This window comes from Artemia franciscana, chromosome 15 (genome assembly GCF_032884065.1).
Source record: "Artemia franciscana chromosome 15, ASM3288406v1, whole genome shotgun sequence".
NCBI classification, from domain to species: Eukaryota; Metazoa; Arthropoda; class Branchiopoda; order Anostraca; family Artemiidae; genus Artemia; species Artemia franciscana.
Window position 1 is genome coordinate 33,999,605 of NC_088877.1, and position 21,482 is coordinate 34,021,086.

At 35.3% G+C, this 21,482-nt stretch overlaps 2 protein-coding genes across 3 annotated transcripts in view; one reads left to right on the top strand and one right to left on the bottom strand.

Annotated features, from left to right (window-relative positions):
• Positions 1-3,564, top strand: part of LOC136036396 (sulfiredoxin-1-like) — a 51,440-nt gene extending 47,876 nt beyond the window's left edge. Inside the window, exons 2-3 of one of the 2 annotated variants that reach the window (XM_065718588.1) lie at positions 1,240-1,354; positions 3,237-3,564. In XM_065718588.1, the coding sequence (XP_065574660.1) occupies positions 1,240-1,354; positions 3,237-3,446 (325 nt within the window). In that variant the 3' untranslated portion in view covers positions 3,447-3,564. Of the gene's footprint in view, positions 1-1,197; positions 1,355-3,236 lie in introns of both variants that reach the window. The other variant, XM_065718585.1, reaches the window with a different exon arrangement.
• Positions 1-21,482, bottom strand: part of LOC136036395 (cyclic AMP-dependent transcription factor ATF-6 alpha-like) — an 80,382-nt gene that overhangs the window by 9,883 nt on the left and 49,017 nt on the right. The gene's annotated exons all lie outside the window — the stretch shown is intronic.

Here is a 21,482-nt window from a genome sequence, read left to right on the forward strand (position 1 = left end):
CAGAGCAGAAATTATTATCAATGACCCAAAACGAAATAAAATTGCAATGGATAATCAAGTGATACTTGAAGCGAAGTATTTTGAACAAAACGAAAAAAGATCGCCGTACGAACTAAGATTTCTGAAAAGAACTAATGACTGTTGACTCATAGTTCAATATCTAGTGAAAATCGTTCCTGGGAATCTGCAACATTGGTGTATTAATGTTAGAAAAAGAAAGTGTCACCTTATGGTGTGTTTTCAGTAAAGCGGGAAACATTTTCAGGGCTTCAGGTAAGGTTTTAAAGGGTGAATCCTACTCCTTTTTGTGATAATTTTCTGTTTGTCTTAAATTTGAATTGATTATTCATTTTAATTCTCGTTTATTTAAGTTTCACTTATTATATGACTTTATTTCTGCTCGGCCTAGGTTTAATATAGCTTTTTACTTTTCTTTGAAAAACTTCTTTTCTTGGAGAAGAGTTTTTTTTTTTAATGATTTTCTGTTTTGGTATTCATTGACATGGATTTTTTGTTGGATAATAAAGAAAAATATGCGTAAAACTTCTTTCGGTTTTTCTTCATAATATGAAGGTTCTGACTTGCTATTTCAATTTTGAACAAAATGTTGCAAATTTTGAAACTGCCCTACGACCTGCTTGACTCTTATCACTAAAACTTTCGACTTTCAATCAAATAAACCTCATCTGAAGTTCTTATGCCCTCCCCCCATTCATATGAAGTGGCTCTGGATAAAAGTCAATGCATTGAAGGCTTATGGCTGTTTATTAAAGCCATAGTTGACAACTAAATACCTATTGATAACTAATTACCAATTATTCGTTTTTAATTAAATGGTTATTGTCCAATATAAGACAATAGTAAAAATTTACCTTTAGTAAAAATTTAGAAAAAATCTCTTAACAATTGCAATGACATCATTCTTATACAATCCTAAAAGGGTTTATACCAGATTTGCCTCTCACCTCGACTATCTGTCTTGACTTTTTCTACAGTCAGCCATGGCTTGATGCCTGTAACTACTTGACGTGGATTAAAAATCAACAGATTAAAAAGTTCTACCTGATAAATTTCTAACTTCTTTAATTTGTTATGAAAAGCAGCCTGCTTTTATTTTATTACATCAAATAAATAAGGGAACTTTAAATTAAACTCACAGGCTTCGTTTTAATTTTATTATTTTACAACCTTTTTTAGGGTTCTGATTCCCAGAATGTCACAGAATCACATTTCTTACAGTGTCCACAGTTCAGAAGAACATGAAGCAGTTGATATACCAGTGAATGTTCTTATTCGACCCTTTCCTCCTGAGCTTGATGAAAGTAAAGTATGGAGTCTCATGGAAGCGTTGAAGGTATACTGAAATGTTGTAAACAGTTCGAATTTATCGGGCATGTCCACTCGTCCCAAATGTCTCCGAAGTTTCATTACCCAATAATGGTAGACACCTCCTCTTTGTAGAAAGCAAATACTCCAAACATATAAAGGCCTATCTGAGGGCTTTTATGAACACAATAAATTCTCACAATTTTTTTTTATCAGATATCCACTGGCACATGCGGAAAAACTTATTTCAGAAGCTAGAGGGGGGGGGGGGTTAATTATCAAGTCATTAAATCAGAAAAAAGAGCAAAGAATATGAAACGACGGGAGATGCAGCATCAATTTCAAATAGTTATTTTTTACTTTGAGGGGTTCCTCACCTTCATACGGAAGAGTATCAAGGAGCCATCTCTTCCACTTTAATAAGATACATTAGATACATACACAAAGATACATAGACAAAAACTTAAGACACATAAACTTAAGATACAAAACTTAAGATACTTTTGTCTATGTAAATAAGATACATAGACAAAAACTCCTAATTGATAAAAGAGCACCAAAAGAGTCTTCAAAGCCCCACAGCTATTTCTGACGAGACATTTCAAATAGGTAGAGGCATAAAGCCAAAATTTATTTTCAGAGACCATAGTTGAGGCTGTAGTTTTAACCTAGTAAAGAGCAAACCATGAACCATAGTAACCGAATAATTTGCACCCCAATTTTTAGATTCATAAATTTAGCTTGCTTGAGGTTTTTAGAGAATTTCAATCGTAAACTGAAAGTTGTAGATATTGTAAATAACAAAGAAGACAGACGGTACTTTTCCATTATAAAAACAAACAAGAGGTAAAACAATAGGAAATATAGGGCTCTGCCGAGGATGGCCCTTGGATATAGGGCCAAATATTCATTGATAGCCAGTTGGATATTGTGGCCAGTTGAAGGCTATAACCAGCCTTATAAATTGGTCCTTTATTTTCTGCAGCTTAGTTAAGTACTTTATAATAGCCAAGAGAGTAATCTGCTTTTTGGGTGGTTTTTAAGTCTTCAGTAAAGCACCGCTTTTTGAGAATTTCACAAATGTAGAGAAATACCACGAGTTAGTTTTGGAGAAATATGTTACATTCACTGTGAAAGAATAATTTTAGTTCCTTGTATGTTTCAACTTCGCTCTTTATTTCCATCAGAAAGACTTGTTTTTTTTTTTTAACAAGGGAAGGAGACAAGTTAAACTCTTTGAGCCAGCGAAAACAACGACAAGCTATGCAAAAATGACACAAACAAAACAATTACAAAAAGGATTTATATTTTGAGGCCTCTCTCCCTTTGTTACTTCGCTCTGCTCTATCTATCAGTCCCCTCGCTCCACTCCACGCCTTCTCCCCCTTTGCTCTAGTCCACCCCTTCTTGATTTTACATAGCAAATACTTATCTGCAGATACTCCCAGAGAATAAATCACCTCTGAGACTCGTGTTTCATTGCTTGTTTTCGCAAAAAGTCTCTGAGACTTAAGGCGCACATTTACTACAGAGGCTAGTGAGATGGAAGGGGGCCAAAACCACCGTGGAAAATAAGGACATTGTTATAACATTTAAATTGGCTTCCTCTTTGTCCTTGACTGAATATGGCCCTTATGTTTTTGGCTCGAAGATATTGCTACCAATTGTTTTTTTTTTTTTTTATTTATTTTTTTTTTTTTAATTGAAAATCTTTCAAGCTGTTAATCAGATTATGATTATTTTTGTAAAGAAAAAAAAAACTAAGAAAAAAAATATTCTAAGAAGAAAACATTAAGAAAACTAAGAAGAAAAGATTCTAAGGAGAAAAAACGAATAAAGAAAAAACTAAGAAGAAAATATTCATCAATGTGGTGATTAAATGGATAATAACTTCGATTTATCCCTTTTAGGAGGACAGAACAGAGAAGAATGTGCCCCCAATAGAAGTGCTTTGGATCAAAGGAAGAGAAGGTGGGGATTATTATTACTCATTTGGTGGATGTCACCGGTACGCAGCTGCGAATCGACTAAATAAAGAAACTATTCGCGCAAAACTTGTGAAGTCAAATATCTCAGATCTTAGAATGTACTTAGGTTCATCTACACCAGACTTAAAATAAAAGGATGATTATCGTTATCGATGATGGTATTGTTACTTTGAATTGCGGCGAAGGAGGGAGTCTTATAAATTTTTTTTGTGCATCTCAGATGTATGAATAAAAAATTCTAGGATACTAATCGATTGATCCGATCGTTATCCAATATCTAACTTTTTTGACTCTGTTGATAGCTTTAGCTCAAGATATTTAGCCAAGATCTTATCTTTGTATGATATGCCAAACAAATACCTTAAAGTGATTGGTGCTATGTACAAAAATAACACTGCTATGGTTAAGGTACGAAATGAGTTAAGAAGTTGAATTGTTTACCCAAATGGTAAAGGAAAAAAAAAAAATCAAAGAAACAGATATGAAATTGACTCGAACAGTAGACATTTTTATTTAAGAACGACAAAGAACAACCTCACTATGTCCTTACGATAGGAGGGATTGAACCTGAATGCCTACGATTCAGCGGGAACGCTTTTATCCACTCCGCTATCGTTAGGGGTCAGTTAGTTAAATTTGTCCAAGACTTTGCTCACATTCTTTTCATAGAAGATTTATCAAATTTAATGTACAACCACTTATTTATTTAACTGTCAGCAGACTTGGGATTTTATTTCTCGATTGGTGTTTCAAAACATAAAAAGGTAATATCTTGGTAATATTTTGGCACTAACTAGCTTCAGTCGTGCATACATAAGCCGAATTTGCTTTACCTAGAACGAAAGTAATAACTAACGTCAAAACTTATAACGAGCCAAAATTAGATAAGCAATTATCGATTAGCGCCATCGATCGACAAATATGATGAGAAGGAGTCAAATATAGGGCAAAACGTCAATAGTAATGCCTTATCGACTTCAAACACGCCCATAGTCACTAATCTTTTCTTCCTTAGGGGTTTAATATCACGAAGAAGGTTTAACGGCGGTCCCCACTGTGTACTTTCTAAGACGCTGGTCTGTTGCTTACATATGGAAATTCAAACGATCTTGTCAATGAAATGGGTTTAAGTAGCCCCTTGCATCTAGGCCATACTTCTAGGGGTGCTATACACCTTTCACAGGGCGAGCAGCCCCTCGCGTCTAGGTATCACTTCTGTGGCTGCTAAACCCTATTCACAGAGAGTGAAAAGTCCCTTGCATTCAGAATTTCTTGCAGCCCAGAAATTCTGTGGCTGCTATAAAGTATGTAGCCCCTCACACAATTATCCAATTACGTGGCTGCTATACGCCTTCCGTAGAAAGTGCTATTGCGCAACTGTTTTCAACCTTCAGTAAGGGTAAAACAATGGAAAATATTATTTATTAATTATTGTGATTTATTTGTTTATATTAATTGTGAACTGGAAGGATAAGCACTTGCATCTTATTAAAAAAATGAGATATTTCAAGAAAGTGTACATGATAGAGTTACCGTAGGATTAAACGCTGACAAAGACAAATATTTGAACGACGCAACAAGTACTAGTGGTGACATTATTGGAAACTTATGCTTGCATTGTCATGACAATGAGACACTATATTTCAGTTGAGAACCAAAAAAATTCAATTCTTATGATTGTGGATATGCGAGAGTAACATTTCCACAGATGATAGCACTCATAGAGAATGCATACGTAAGACTAATAGTTGATTACGAGGGACAACTTTTTGCTTTTGGTTCTAGTAAAACTTTACCTGATGACAAATCCTATCGACATTTTTCTGGTATTGGCATTCAGATAAAAGTAAAGTAAAAACAATTGTACTCCACCAATGTCATAGGCCATATCTTGTCTACATGTAAAAACTGTTATCTATGTAAAAATGGTTTGGTAATAGACAATGAAATTAAAAGTAAGATAAAAATGGGACTAATGAATAGTATCACTAAGGAATATAAACACACCTCCACGAATAAGCAGAGCACCTAGAACCGTGGATTTAAACTACGAAACCAAACTGATAGATATGTATGGTCCCTCCAATTTAACTCGTGATAAAAAAGAAAACATGAGCCCATTTCAGTCTGTTATGCCCATACTCAAAGAGGCTCGTGTAAAACCATGTAATTGGTAGAGGTTATTGAGACATTGGGAGGGAATAATTGTATGGGCGCAGCTATGACAACACTTATTGAAACAACAAATAAGTCAATTTCATGGCTACAGAATATATCCTATCCAATGACCCTATGACCGGAGGATGATTTGGCTATTAAAAATAAAGAAATTTGTTGGGTTTGTAAGGGGAGGTTTGTTGAGGGTAGTGGGGAGGAGGAATGTCAGTCCGCGACCATGATCATTCGAACAACCCAATTATATCAGGGGGAGGAACTATCTTGGACGGGCCGATCAATCATGATATTTAAACGTTATGCAACAATATATTCTGGCTGTTTGTGTGCACAATTAAAGCTACGATTTGAAATTCATATTACCGGTGTTTGCACGTTTGCATAGAGGTGAAGCTGTAGATGGCACATGTGTATAGGTTTTTTTCCATATTATTTTGTACTTAAATCATCTGAGAAGCTGCTCTTAGAATTCAAATGGAAAAAAAATAAATAATGGCAATACATGCTTGAAGAAAATCCGTTTTTAGAGTCCCATAGTTCTATCCCCATATCCCTAAGTCAATTAATTCAAGTACAGAAAATCGTAAGTGATTTATTGACGTTGCTGGATATTGTGTGCAAAGGAATGGATAAAATCTATGAGGAATTTGGGTTGGATTTGGGCTATTATTTTTCAAATCCTTATCTGGTGATGGATTTAGTTCTTAAAATCAGTAAAGAGAAAATAGGCTAGATCACCAACGTTGATCAGCATCTATTTGTAGATAGATCAATGAGGGGAGGCTATGTTTTGCATGGATATTGGATCTTAACATCTTACCCGAGTGGACAAGACACCAGTGTGAAGTCGGATGCAATTTTTCTTGATATAAACACCATTATTTGTCGGTAGTGTCTGATTACTCTTTGCCGCTTGGTAATTACCAATGACTTGACAGTCCTTGTGCTGTAAATTTCTCCAACACTGTCACCGTTGAGGAGAATGGACCACAATGATGGTTTTTTGGAATTGACGGTGAAATACCATTGGAATTTCATGAATCGACGAAGATTTTTTCTGTACATAAACAGACTCGTGAATAAGGACTCTTTGAGTCCATATAATACTTCTTAGGTAGAGGATTGGAGAGTGCATTGGACACCTTCAAAAAAACTTATTGCCGACATTCATTCGAAACAGAATATGCTGTACATCACGTTCCTTTGAGATGGATGCTAGTCAACGGTTTCAAGGTCACAAAGATACATAGAGCCCTCCAGTTTGATCAAAAGTCATATTGGAAAACATTTATTGACACTTTTGTCAGTAAACGTTCAGAAGCGAAAACGAAGGTTGAAAAAGAAATCTTTAAACTCCTTTGAATTCCGCCTTTGATAAGATGTCTCAGAATGTGATCAATAGAAGTCGTTGTGATAGGTTTGCGACCTAAAAGAATGTGCTTGAATCGTTGCCGATCAAAACTTTACATCATTTACCATCATAGACTCCAATATGGTCTTCTTATATAGGAAAAAAGAAGTTTTTTAAATGAATATATTATTGCTGGTAGCGCAACTGCAGACATCTAAAGAAAACTCATGTTATCATTCTTTTACTGGATGTGTAGGCCCCAATTGCTGAGGGAGGGATAAATTTAAGTATATTACGGGGTTGCTAAAAGTTCAAATCGGAAATTTATTAGTATATTTTGAAAAGGCACGCACATTAGCTCTTGAATGGACTTTACCAGTTGAGGTGAGTCCATTTACTTGGAGCTAGTGAAGCACCAGGCCCTAAATAAATAATTCTTATTGAAATCGGAGACGGGGAGCCGCTTGATTTACAATGGTGTCCTTGTAAGTTCGAAGGTGTACTTGTGTACAAACACACAATGAGTTAATCAAAAGTCTGCATGGGGGTGCGTAGACACTATGTGAAACAGAAGTTTGACATGAGTGTTTACAGAAACTGTGTGGAAATTAATTTCATTCTAAGAGCGAAGTTCCCGGCGATTCTTCTATGTCTGTGCAGACGGTGGGAGGGTGCTACCCTGTGGACATTATCTAACTTTGGACTGAGGCATATGTCTAGAATATAGACATCGTCTTCATCTCGAAAAAAGTTCAATACATGGTGGTTGGGAGGAAGGATCCATTTTGTATTCCTAAGGTGGGAGGGGTCCGTTTTCCCCCATCTCAACAGTGTGTTTTTATGTTCTTTAGCAAGGTAGAATTGAATATCAGTGTTTTTGTAAATTTAAAATTGATTAAAGTTTTTAATTATTTACTTGGCACCGTGCCCATTGCCGGCCCAGGAGAGGGGAGGGGGATCCAGCCTTAGGTCGACCACCGCCAGTGAACGCCGAACCCTTCCGGGGGACCCCTTTCTAAGTATTATTGTTAATGTGATTATGTGGTGTCTTTATTGTAAATAAAGAAAAAACATGTATTGTTCACACCAAGTGCTGAGAGGCTAGCGGCAGAGTATTTACAAAATGAGTCAAGCTACAACCAATACGAATCAAAATAATTCAAGTAAATCAAGTGTTCTTAGTCGCTACGCATATGCCATTCTATTGCAGCCTAAAAGACGTGATGAATTTGCTAAAACTCTTGAATCCATCCTGGAACAGTATTGTTATAAGAAGAGTCAAACAGATCGGGTTAGTGAATTTTTTAATCCGCATTGAAAAATACTCTTTCTTTTATCTATGATTTGGGTAAAATCATGTTGATTTATAATCAACATCCTCATCAATCCCTGTCAAACACTACTTTTCTGTTAGTTCATTGAAGAAATGGTAATATATTTGACACTTTTCTTGAATAATATCCAATGAAGGGGAAAGGGAAATGAAAAAGAAGAATTTCGATGTTGGTGATACAGTTCGAATCAATTGATATCTTAATGTATTGTACGAGGGGAACTACTTATGGTCACTGAACTTTTTAAAGTGTCCAGAATCTTAGACACTAAGCCCATAACGTATCGTCTACGTGATATGAAAGATAACGAGATTCATGGCAGTTTTTATAATGATGAATTACAAATAATTAAAACACTGAAATGTGTCACATTGAAAAGATATTGAAGAGTCGTATTTAGAGGGGCAAGAGACAGTTGGCTGTTTGTTGGCTAGGACACAACTCTGATTTTGATTCTTGGGTATCTGCTGAAGGCGTTTACAATACCGACGATTCTTATGTGACGTTTATGTCTACCTCTCTACGATGACGTTTACTTCTAGGATGATTTGAATAAAACAAGCGATTTTCATCAATGAGGATTTAAGTGAGGCCCTTGGTTTTAAAAGTCGCTTTATTCAATTCTAAAATTTCAGTGGCAAGGATCATGTCATCTGTCCAGATTATGCACCTAGGTTTTCTTCGGACATTTATATATTTATTTGCATTTCATTTGTGGAGCCGTCTGGTAATTGAAATGCCCCCTCCTATGTATTCTCGAACGGAAAAGCGTCCACGAGCAAGTTCATCACTACAATGTAAAGCATCTTCAGTACTTTCCTTTAAACGCTTCGTATTTGGAACTGTGCCAGTTAATATAAAGAAGCTAGTTAGGTGACCTTTTAGCAATAACAAAAGGTTTGGCTATAATTACACGTCATTTAGACCCATGAGGGGGCTGGTAAAGATTTTAAAGAAATTATCTCACAAAATCCCAGGTCCAGTGCATGATACCTTGGCGAGCGATTGAAACCATGACAGAGTGGAAAAGGTATAAAAAGATTGAGAAACACCTCATCTCTCATCAGTCTCTACTCAGGTTAGAAACGAAAGACATCACTCTTGTCAAAGAAGAAGAAGAAACCAAGAAAAAATTGTTAGATTGAAAAAGGATTTCTTTTCCTAGACTTAAATATAGCTTTATATTGTAGTGATGAACTTGCTCGTGAGTGCTTTTCCGTTCAAGAATACATAGGAGGGGGCATTTCAATTACCAGACGGCTCCACAAATGAAGTGCAAATAAATGTATAACGGTCCGAAGAAAAACTAGGTGCATAATCTGTACAGATGACATGATCCTTGCCACTGAAATTTTTGAGTTGAATAAAGCGACTTTTAAACCCAAGGGCCTCGCATAAATCCTCATTGATGAAAATTCTTCCGTTCTCAATTGGATTGTTAATGTAAATTATCGTCTGTTCTGTTGAATCGTTGAATGTGAAACTACCCTTTTTTCGACTCGCAACTTTTTATTGACAACTAGACAATGCTCAGGCATTTTGTTGTATTCCTTGTACGGTATGGTGGCAAAGGGGTAATCATTAGAGTCAAAATTTGTCATCTAGCCTTCATCGGGGAAGTCAAAGGGTCTTATCTCATACAGCGTCAGCTTTCTTAGAACGTCATATATATTTTTGATGATACAATTGGCAAGAGAAACTTCATACTTTCCTTCTTTGAATTTGATGGTGGGGCAGATTTTTGTCCAAAAATCGCTTGTTTCATTCAAACCATCCTAGAAGTAAACGTCATCGTCGAGAGGTAGACATAAACGCACATAAGAATCGTCGGTATTGTAAACGCCTTCAGCAGACACCCAAGAATCAAAATCAGAGTTGTGTCCTAGCCAACAAACAGCCAACTGTCTCTTGCCCCTCTAAATACGACTCTTCAATATCTTTTCAATGTGATACATTTCAGTGTTTTAATAATTTGTAATTCATCATTATAAAAACTGCCATGAATCTCGTTATCTTTCATATCACGTAGACGATACGTTATGGGCTTAGTGTCTAAGATTCTGGACACTTTAAAAAGTTCAGTGACCATAAGTAGTTCCCCTCGTACAATACATTAAGATATCAATTGATTCGAACTGTATCACCAACATCGAAATTCTTCTTTTTCATTTCCCTTTCCCCTTCATTGGATATTATTCAAGAAAAGTGTCAAATATATTACCATTTCTTCAATGAACTAACAGAATAGTAGTGTTTGACAGGGATTGATGAGGATGTTGATTATAAATCAACATGATTTTACCCAAATCATAGATAAAAGAAAGAGTATTTTTCAATGCGGATTAAAAAATTCCCTAACCCGATCTGTTTGACTCTTCTTATAACAATATTGTTCCAGGATGGATTCAAGAGCTTTAGCAACTTCATCACGTCTCTTAGGCCACAATAGAATGGCGTATGCATAGCGACTAAGAACACTTGATTTACTTGAATTATTTTGATTCATATTGGTTGTAGCTTGACTCATTCTTTAAAAAATCTGCCGCTAGCTTCTCAGCACTTGGTGTGAACAATACTTCCATCTTGATGACCATGGACGAGTCGTGTACAACATTGACCCGCTCATCTATTGAAAACGTAACAAACAATTGAATTTATCTTTTCACTCCCCCTCTTGCATTTGTGGGTATGGGTGTGTGTGAGTACTATTGAAAATTATTATGCATGTATATTAAATGACATGAAAATAGATATTATTATAGTATTCGAGTTTTAGCTGAATAAAACCGTGTCATTCCAAAAGAACTTCTCATTTGTTTTCCATGTCGCATTTGAAATTCCGTATAAAACACGTACATACACACACACACAAACACACGCATGCAATTAAAATATTCTTTTCAAGGTTTGTAAAAACCACTCCAAGAAAGGAAATAACTTCTCATTCGTTCTCTATGTTAACCGATCAGAAATCATCGCCACCATCAAGGCAAAGGGCAGCAACCTTTTTGACTGCATTAAGATGCTTATATACATTAAGATACTTAGATACATAAGATACTTATAGACTGGTGTTACACTCCCAAATATGTCAATAGGGGATTCGGCTCAATCAAGTACCTTCGAACCCAAAAGTGTATCAGAGGATGGTTTTGCTTGGACTAATTGCTTCAGTCCTGATTCACAGATCGCTTCACAGATCACAAACGCCTGACAAATGATGCTAGTAGGACATATTCGGATGGTTAGGCAGTTAATGGGGGCCTAAAATTCCCTAAACTAGATTCTAATTGTTTAAATGGCCAATGTCCAGTAACAATTAAAGGGATAAATATTTTTGAGTAGGTTACTGTTTTACAGTATGATACATAACTTGAGGAGGGTAATCACAGTAATAAAAAGGAGGTAATATATTCAGTGAGGGCTCCGTCCATTGCGTCAGCGAAACATTGGGCATGGCTTCTTTACAACTCTGCCAGGAAACTTATTCAATTAGACATTTTTTTTCTAATACCATATGTTTTTTGGGTTTTATGTGATGGTAAAAACATTGGAAGGGCAAACTACTATTTTCGAACTTATCTTTGTAGATTTCATACTAAACTAAAACAAACATCATATGAGGCTCTGCGAGTGTCATGGTTACAAATCTGCGGAAATGATAAGCGGCGAGAGGGCCATCTTGCTATTTGAGAATTTTCAGAATTCACTCCTACAGAGTAACAAGGTGGTTTTAAACTACGAAACCAAACTGATAGATATGTACGGTCCCTCCAATTTAACTCATGATAAAAAAGAAAACATGAGCCCATTGCAGTCTGTTATGCCCATACTCAAAGAGGCTCGTGTAAAACCATGCAATTGGTAGAGGTTATTGAGACATTGGGAGGGGATAATCGTATGGGCGAAGCTATGACAACACTTCTTGAAACAACAAATGAGTCAATTTCACGGTACGCAATATATTCTATCCATTGGTAATGGGTTGGTAATGTAAATTATCGTCCGTTCTGTTGAATGTGAAACCACCCTTTTTTCAAGATAGTTCCTCCGCCTGATATAATTGGGTTGTTCGAACGATCAGGGTCGCGGACTGACATTCCTCCTCCCCACTACCCTCAACAAATCTCCCCTTACAAACCCACCCATACCCACAAATGCAAGAGGGGGTGTGAAAAGATAAATTCAATTGTTTACAAACACACCCATACCCACAAATGCAAGAGGGGGAATGAAAAGATAAATTCAATTGTTTCTTACGTTTTCAATAGATGAGCGGGTCAATATTGTACACGACTCGTCCATGGTCATCAAGATGAAAGAATGGATATCGTGAGGATTTCAAATACTGTTGACCATGGCCAGTAGATCATCCAACATTGTCTCATCTATATGGTCAGGGGACTTCATATCCTCAGGAGCGAAAATATCTTCAAATTTAAATCCATTGATAATGCCAGACTCTTTGTTCCTATGTATTTTGATGAATCATTGGCCTAGAATTAAAAAAAAAATTTCACTGTTCATTTATGTTAAAGTTTCTGAAATTCAAGCTCAAATTTCTAAGTTCAAAAAATCTCATAAAAAATCGTTTCCCCACCCAAAAAACTCTAAGTTCAAAAATAATGTTCTAAGTCTCAAATACTTCTAAGTCTCCAAAATAACTAAGTCCAATAAAAATTTCCAAGTCTCAAAATAATCCTAGGCTCCAAAACAAGTCCCCTCTCCAAAAAAAGAAGAAAAATTTTACTACAAACATTATTTTTTTCAATTGAAAAAAAAAATACGTTTGACATATTTATATCATTTTGATTTTGTATTTTTAAAATATCACATGTGATTTTTTGCTATAAGTATATTTAATGTGATTTTAAGACATAAAAAAAGTTGAAAGAATTTCAGTTTCAAAGCTAAAAAAAAACTAAGTAATAAAAACACCACTACAAATATTATTTTTCTAATTGAAAAATAACGACTGATATATTTATATCATCTTCTTTACAACTTTAAAATATTACAAGTGATTTTTTTGTTATAAGTATATGTAATGCGATTTTAAGACATTTTTTTTAAATTTCAGTTAGGAAAAACTGATGAAATTCGAAAGTCAAATATATATATATATATATATATATATATATATATATATATATATATATATATATATATATATATATATATATATATATATATCAAATATACTAGCTGCTGGGCTAGCCTAGCAGCTAGCCCAGCAGCTAGTATCCCAACACCTAGTTGATGGGGGCGCTTCGCGCTCCCCCCAAGCCCCCCCGCGCGCGTAAGTCGTTACGCGCCATATTAGTTACGCGCCATTGTAGTTGTGTCCCTGTGTCCCACCTGTGAATATAGATAGATATATATATATATATATTTTTAACTGCGTAAAACTTGCGAATATACAGCATTCTTGGCTATCCCATTGTCTGTGCATATAAATAGATTGTCAGGTTTACCGACTCTTGAACATGCAACATATAATTGTCCATGGGAAAAACAATCTATATTCAGATCTATACCTCATTATTCTAATGATTGCCCTTGAGCTTTGTTGATGGTGATTGCTAATCAAACATTCCCTGTGTCCCCGTCGTCATTTATATATCCCCCTGTGCCCCCCGGCGTCCCCGTTGTAGTTGTTTCCCTGTGTCCCGGTCGTCATTTGTGTCCCGGTGTACCAGTCTGTAATTTCTCTTTGAGTGTTGCGGTCGTCCTTTATATTCCCTGTGTCCCGGTCGTCATTTGTGTTCCGGTGCTTTGTTGATGGTGATTGCTAATCGAACATTCCTTGTGTCCCGGTCGCTTTCTCTTTGAGCGCCCCCCAAGCCCCCCCGCGCGCGTAAGTCGTTACGAGCCATATTAGTTACGCGCCATTGTAGTTGTGTCCCACCTGTGAATATAGATAGATATATATATATTTTTAACTACGTAAAACTTGCGAATATACAGCATTCTTGGCTGTCCCATTGTCTGTGCATATAAATAGATTGTCAGGTTTACCGACTCTTGAACATGCAACATATAACTGTCCATGGGAAAAACAATCTGTATTCAGATCTATACCTCATTATTCTAATGATTGCTCTTGAGCTTTGTTGATGGTGATTGCTAATCGGACATTCCCTGTGTCCCCGTCGTCATTTATATATCCCCCAGTGCCCCCTGGTGTCCACGTTGTTGTTGTTTTCCTGTGTCCCGGTCGTCATTTGTGTCCCGGTGTCCCAGTCTGTAATTTCTCTTTGAGTGTCGCAGTCGTCATTTATATTCCCTGTGTCCCAGTGTCCCGGTCGTCATTTGTGTTCCGGTGTCCCGGTCTGTAATTTCTCTTTGAGTGTCCTGGTCGTCATTTATATTCCCTGTGTCCCGGTCGTCATTTGTGTCCCGGTGCTTTTTTGATGGTGATTGCTAATCGAACATTCCTTGTGTCCCGGTCGCTTTCTCTTTCAGTGTCCCTGTCGTCATTTATGTTCCCTATGTCCCGGTCGTCATTTGTGTCCCAATGTCCCGGTCTGTAATTTCGTCAGTCGACAAACATGACGTCAGTCGACACACAAACATGACGTCACTCGACACACAGACAACTTATTTTTATATATATAGATGTCCCGGTCGTCATTTGTGTCCCGATGTCCCGGTCTGTAATTTCGTCAGTCGACAAACATGACGTAAGTCGACACACAAACATGACGTCACTCGACAGACACACAGACAAACAACTTATATATACTTACTAGCTGTTGGGGTGGCGCTTCGCGCCACCCCAACACCTAGTTGGTGGGGGCGCTTCGCGCCCCCCAAGCCCCCCCGCGCGCGCAAGTCGTTACGCGCCATTGTAGATGTGTCCCTGTGTCCCACCTGTGAATATATATATATATATCTATATATATAAAAATAAGTTGTCTGTCTGTGGATGGATGGATGGATGTGTCAGGTGACGTCACCTGAAAAAACTGGATTAGGTGACGTCAAAACTGAAAAAACTAAAAAAAGGCAAAAACTACAAAAAAAAACTAAAAACTAATAAAAAAAATAAAAAAGCTAAAAAACTAAAAAAAACTATAAAGGTAAAAACCAATAAAAAACTAAAAAAAAAACTGAAAAAACTAAAAAAAGGCAAAAACTACAAAAAAAACTAAAAACTAATAAAAAAGTAAAAAAGCTAAAAAACTAAAAAAAACTAAAAAAACTAAAAAAAGGTAAAAAACTAAAAAAAATAAAAAATAAAAAAAAACTAAAAAAAAGGAAAAAACTGAAAAATAAGCTAAAAAAAAGGTAAAAACCAATAAAAAACTAAAAAAAAAGGAAAAAACTAATAAATGACGACACTCAAAGAGAAAGCGACCAGGACAAAAGGAATGTTCGATTAGCAATCAACAAAGCACCGGGACACAGGGAGTATAAATGACGACCAGGACATAAGTAAAAAAAAAAAAAACTATCTATATATATAAAAATAAGTTGTCTGTGGATCTGTGGATCGTGGATCAGGTGACGTCACCTGAAAAAACTGGATCAGGTGACGTCAAAACTGAAAAAACTAAAAAAAGGCAAAAACTACAAAAAAAAACTAAAAACTAATAAAAAAAATAAAAAAGCTAAAAACTAAAAAAACTAAAAAAAGGCAAAAACTACAAAAAAAACTAAAAACTAATAAAAAAGCTAAAAAACTAAAAAAACTAAAAAAAAGGCAAAAACTACAAAAAAACTAAAAACTAATAAAAAAAATAAAAAAGCTAAAAAACTAAAAAAACTAAAAAAACTAAAAAAAGGTAAAAAACTAAAAAAACTAAAAACTAAAAAAAAACTAAAAAAGGTAAAAACTAAAAGAACTAAAAAAAGAAAAAAATAAATGACGACACTCAAAGAGAAAGCGACCAGGACAAAAGGAATGTTCGATTAGCAATCAACAAAGCACCGGGACACAGGGAGTATAAATGACGACCAGGACACAAGTAAAAAAAAAAATTAACAAAACTAAAAAGAAGGTAAAAACTACAAAAAAACTAAAAAGAAAAAAAAACTAAAAACTAATAAAAAAACTAAAAAATCTAAAAATCTAAATAAACTAAAAAAGAAAAAAAAAGGAAAAAAATAAAGGAGAAAAACAAAACTAAAAAACGAATGTATATACAGACCGGTACACCGGGATACAAATGACGACCGGGACACAGGGAATATAAATAACGACCGGGACACAGGGACACAACTACAGCGGGGACACCGGGGGAAACAGGGGGATATAAATGACGACCGGGACAAAAAAACTAAAAAGAAATAAAAACTAAAAACTAATAAAAAAAACTAAAAAATCTAAAAATCTAAATAAGCTAAAAAAGAAAAAAAAGGAAAAAAATAAAGGAGAAAAACAAAACTAAAAAACGAATGTATATACAGACCGGGACACCGGGATACAAATGATGACCGGGACCCGGGACACAGGGAATATAAATGACGACCGGGACACAGGGACACAACTACAACGGGGACACCGGGGGAAACAGGGGGATGTAAATGACGACCGGGACACCGGGACAGGGAATGGTCGATTAGCAATCACCATCAACAAAGCTCAAGGGCAATCATTAGAATCATGAGGTATAGATCTGAATACAGATTGTTTTCCATGGACCATTATATGTTGCATGTTCAAGAGTCGGTAAACCTGACAATCTATTTATATGCAAAGACAATGGGACAGCAAAGAATGTTGTATATTCGCAAGTTTTACGTAGTTAAAACCATATATATATATATATATCTATATTCACAGGTGGGACATAGGGACACAACTACAATGGCGCGTAACTATTATGGCGCGTAACGACTTACGCGCGCGGGGGGGCTTGGGGGGGGCGCGAAGCGCCCCCACCAACTAGGTGTTGGGGTGGCGCGAAGCGCCACCCCAACAGCTAGTATATATATATATATATATATATATATTTATATATATATATATATATATATATATATATATATATATATATATATATATATATATATATATAATATATATATATATATATATATATATATATATATATATATATATTATATATATATATATATATATATATATTATATATATATGTGTGTGTTTTAACTACGTAAAACTTGCGAATAAACAACATTCTTCGCTGTCCCATTGTCTGTACATATAAATAGATTGTCAGGTTTACCGACTCTTGAACATGCAACATATAATTGTCCATGGGAAAAACAATCCGTATTCAGATCTATACCTCATTATTCTAATGATTGCCCTTTGAGCTTTGTTGATGGTGATTGCTAATCAAACATTCCCTGTGTCCCCATCGTCATTTATATATCCCCCCTGTGCCCCCCGGCGTCCCCGTTGTAGTTGTGTCCCTGTCGTCATTTATAGTCGACAAACATGACGTCAGTCGACAAACAAACATGACGTCAGTCGACAAACAAATATGACGTCAGTCGACAAACAAACATGACGTCAGTCGACACACACGTCCCAGTCGTCATTTGTGTCCCGGTCTGTAATTTCTCTTTGAGTGTCCCGGTCGTCATTTATATTTTCTTTTTAGTTTTTTTTGTAGTTTTTACCTTTTTTATTTTTTTTTTATTTTTTTTAGTTTTCTTTTTTTCCTTTATTTTTCAGTTTTTTTCCTTTTTTTAGTTTTTTTTTTCTTTTTCAGTTTTTTTATTAGTTTTTTTTCTTTTTAGTTTTTTGCTGTTTTTACCCTTTTTTTAGTTTTTTCTTTTTTAGTTTTTTACCTTTTTTTTAGTTTTTTAGCTTTTTTAGTTTTTTTAGTAGTTTTTACCTGTTTTTTAGTTTTTTTTTCTTCTTTTGTATTAATACTAAAGCCAAGGTTCGAACCTGGAACCTCTCGGACCTAGAACCTGGAACATAACGCTTTACCATGCTTAGTGGACAGAGACAGTTTCTCACACAGTTTCGGTTTATCAAATAACATTTACAGTCCTCTTTATTTACCAAATTGTATCTATATCATCTATAGCTTTAAAATCACCCTTCCCTACTAGTCATTCTTGAGTTATTGAATTCAATCCGTGGGATACTTTGAACCTGAGCCTTCAGTGGATGGTGAAGGGAAATATCAAACATAAAAAAGAGCATTTACCGAGTTTTATGTTTTTGTATATCATACTTGATCATTAGTTTTGAAAAAAACACCCCTTCCACTTGTTACAGAAAAAAAAAATACAAGATCGGCGCAAGGCTATTCTAAAGGGTTTAGTCCATAAACTTGCCATATCGCACATGTACTAGAAAGTAGAGGTATTTGGATTAAGATGCTACAGAGCAGGTTATTGTTTACAAAAGATTATTATGTTAAGACTCCTTAACGCGAATAGTTATTTTCCTTGGAAAAATTGGATAATTTTGCAACATGAGCGGGTTGTACCCATATACTGGAAGATAGGTGGGGGTTGATGTTTTAACCCACAAATGTACATTTTATTATTCCTAAATTCCTCAACCCCTTCCCTCATTCCAGACACTTCAGTAGTTTTATATAAGTAAGCGTGGAGCAAGCAGTCCACAGTGGAGTGCAACCGGATTAAGTTGGGAGCCATTCCCATGGTTACCAACAGCGGCAAATTGGCCACAAAGTTGAGCCAAACAGAGCCAACTTCTAAAACATATAAGATGGAAGCTTTCTGTAAATTCAGATTCCAATAAATTTAGGAACTTCAGCTTGATTTTTTAAAATCAATTCTTATTTATTCAAAGCTACAGCTTAAATAATACTAGAATGATCAAGACTCGACAGAGGAGTAATATATGTTATGTTTCTTTTTGAGCCTTGTAAAATTATACCATTCATGAATCTATTTGATTATATTTATAATTTACTTATTAGATTTATAATTTGTTCTTAGATACACGATCTTTATTTAATTTATTCTGAATCAAACCATTGTAAATGGTTTTACATTGGTTTTACACAGGGGTCTTACATTGGTCCCTAATGATCCCTGAAGTCACAGTGGTCCTAAAAAGTCCTTATTTTTTTGAAAAAGTCCTTAATTTCACTTTGTCAGCTAGCCAACACCTTACCATAGACATTATCTTTTTGGTTTGCAGTATTTCATTGCCATTTGATAGGTTCGCTACTGTCCGGTCATCTTTTGGCATAGTGTGAAGTAAATCATTAGATGGCAGTTTTCTCGATTGGGAAATTTGAAATGTATCGCTACATGTATTCTGGAACTTACTCATTTTAAGAAAAGCCTCTTTAGATACGCAGATTGGTATTTGGATTAATATGTTACAGAGCAGGTTATCATTATATTAAAAAATAAATTTTGTATGTTAGAGTGCATTCATTTCAAGCTAAACTAACTTGCTGTAGTCTTATCAGCCAAGTCAGGAACATAAGATTGTTTTTATCTTCAAAAAGATGCCAGTATGCTTTAATATGGCGGTAATTTAAAATGAATCACACTGATCAATTGAGACTATAATTTTGTGCTCTATCTTCTAAAAGATGCCAGAGTTTCACTTATGCCTAGTTCTTTTTTAGTCTTGTCCTCACTCTTGTCACGCTCTATTTATCATATTTTCTTTGTCAGTCTTGTCACACCATCTGTATTTTTTTGGTCTTGTCGATATTTTTCCTCTGCTTCAAAAAATAGACAAATTTCCTCACACTCATAACCTTTGATGGTTAAGGTGATAAAATTTTGGTAGTATCACTCAATTGATGTATAAAATAAATCAGATCATAGTCAAGTGTCAATACTAGTTCGTTTTTTTTTTACATTTAATAGTTAAAAACAAAGCATACAAAATCATACAAAAACCATTGTGCATTCTTCCAATTCAGTTAAATAGAAACAAACAAACGTGAATGAGAAAAACAACAGCAGAAGTAAAGCCAATAAATAACGTAATCGGATAACAAAAGCAAAAATCCCCCAACCAAAAGAAAAAATGCTAAATTCCAAGTAATAAAAACTCCAATTGATTACCAAAAAATACCCAAAAAATCCCCATAACTAGACACAACAAACTTTGGTACGAGATCAGTTTTAGCACAGGCATACTCATTTCACAACATTGAAAATATAAACAAAGAAACGTCTGACTTGAATATACACAAATCAATTGCACAGGCAAATATGGGAAGCAAAATCTGTTAGAAGCAGCTGACACGGTACTCGTATGATATAACCCCGACCACTCAAGCTGTTCATCCTTTGACGCATTATAAAACCGTTTTTTTTTTTTGTTAATTTCTTTCAGATTAGCGTGACACAAGGCAAAGAGCAGTGACATGATAGATGGGAAATATACAATTTGGGCTATATATTTGCACATTAGGAGGGGGGGGGGATAAAGTATTTGGATAGCTTGAAGTTAGAAAACAATTCTTACTTTAAAATATGCAGAATAATCATACCTAACACATTAGTCATGCAGATTCGCTACAATTTACCAACCCCCCCCTCCCCCTAATGTGCAAATATATAGCCGAAATTTATTTCTTAAGTATTTTTTACATCATATCTAGGTACTATTTCAATAGGGTTGAGCGTCAGAGAAATATGTTCTACTTAGATGAAGAATATTAGGTCAGGGCTATATCATACAAGTACCGCTGACACTAACAAATCTGTACGTTAATTAATTTACAACCTAACCATAACATTGAAGATTTCTTCCAACATTTTTGCATATTACAATTTCTTGGAGGAAAAATTATACAGAAAGAACTTGAAAAAATAACGTGATAGCGCAAAAATTACCGTTGAATACGATAAAATAAGGGAAACATAAAATTAACTTACAAACAAACACTTGACGACTGAGAAGTTTTTAAAGCCTAAGATAATATGACCGGAAATTGGATTTAGTTTGATGCATCAAAACAAAAGTCGAAATTCTCCAACACACTAAAATTTTCATTGAAAACTATTCATACCACTTTAAAATATAGTAAGATATCTACATTGAGTGATGTTTCTCCCTCTGAGATTGAACAAAGTGTGACTATAGTGAAAATACTTAACCCCAAAATTGTCCTTTTTTACCAACCATCTACTGCCAAATGGAAAGTAGGTCGTCCCTGAATTGGATATGAGGAGGTCTTAAGAAAGGATTTAAGAGAAAATGGGCCTTCTCGATTGGGTGTAAAGAGGGACGCTTTGGAAAGGTTGGGATGGAGGAGGAGTTTGCGCAGTGGCGTCGTCCTCAGGTAGCTTAGAGGTTCCGTCAGGTGTTAGAAGTAGCAGTAGTAGTAATCCACTCCCACCTTTCAGGCCCTACATGAATGTAGAGCCTGTGTAGAT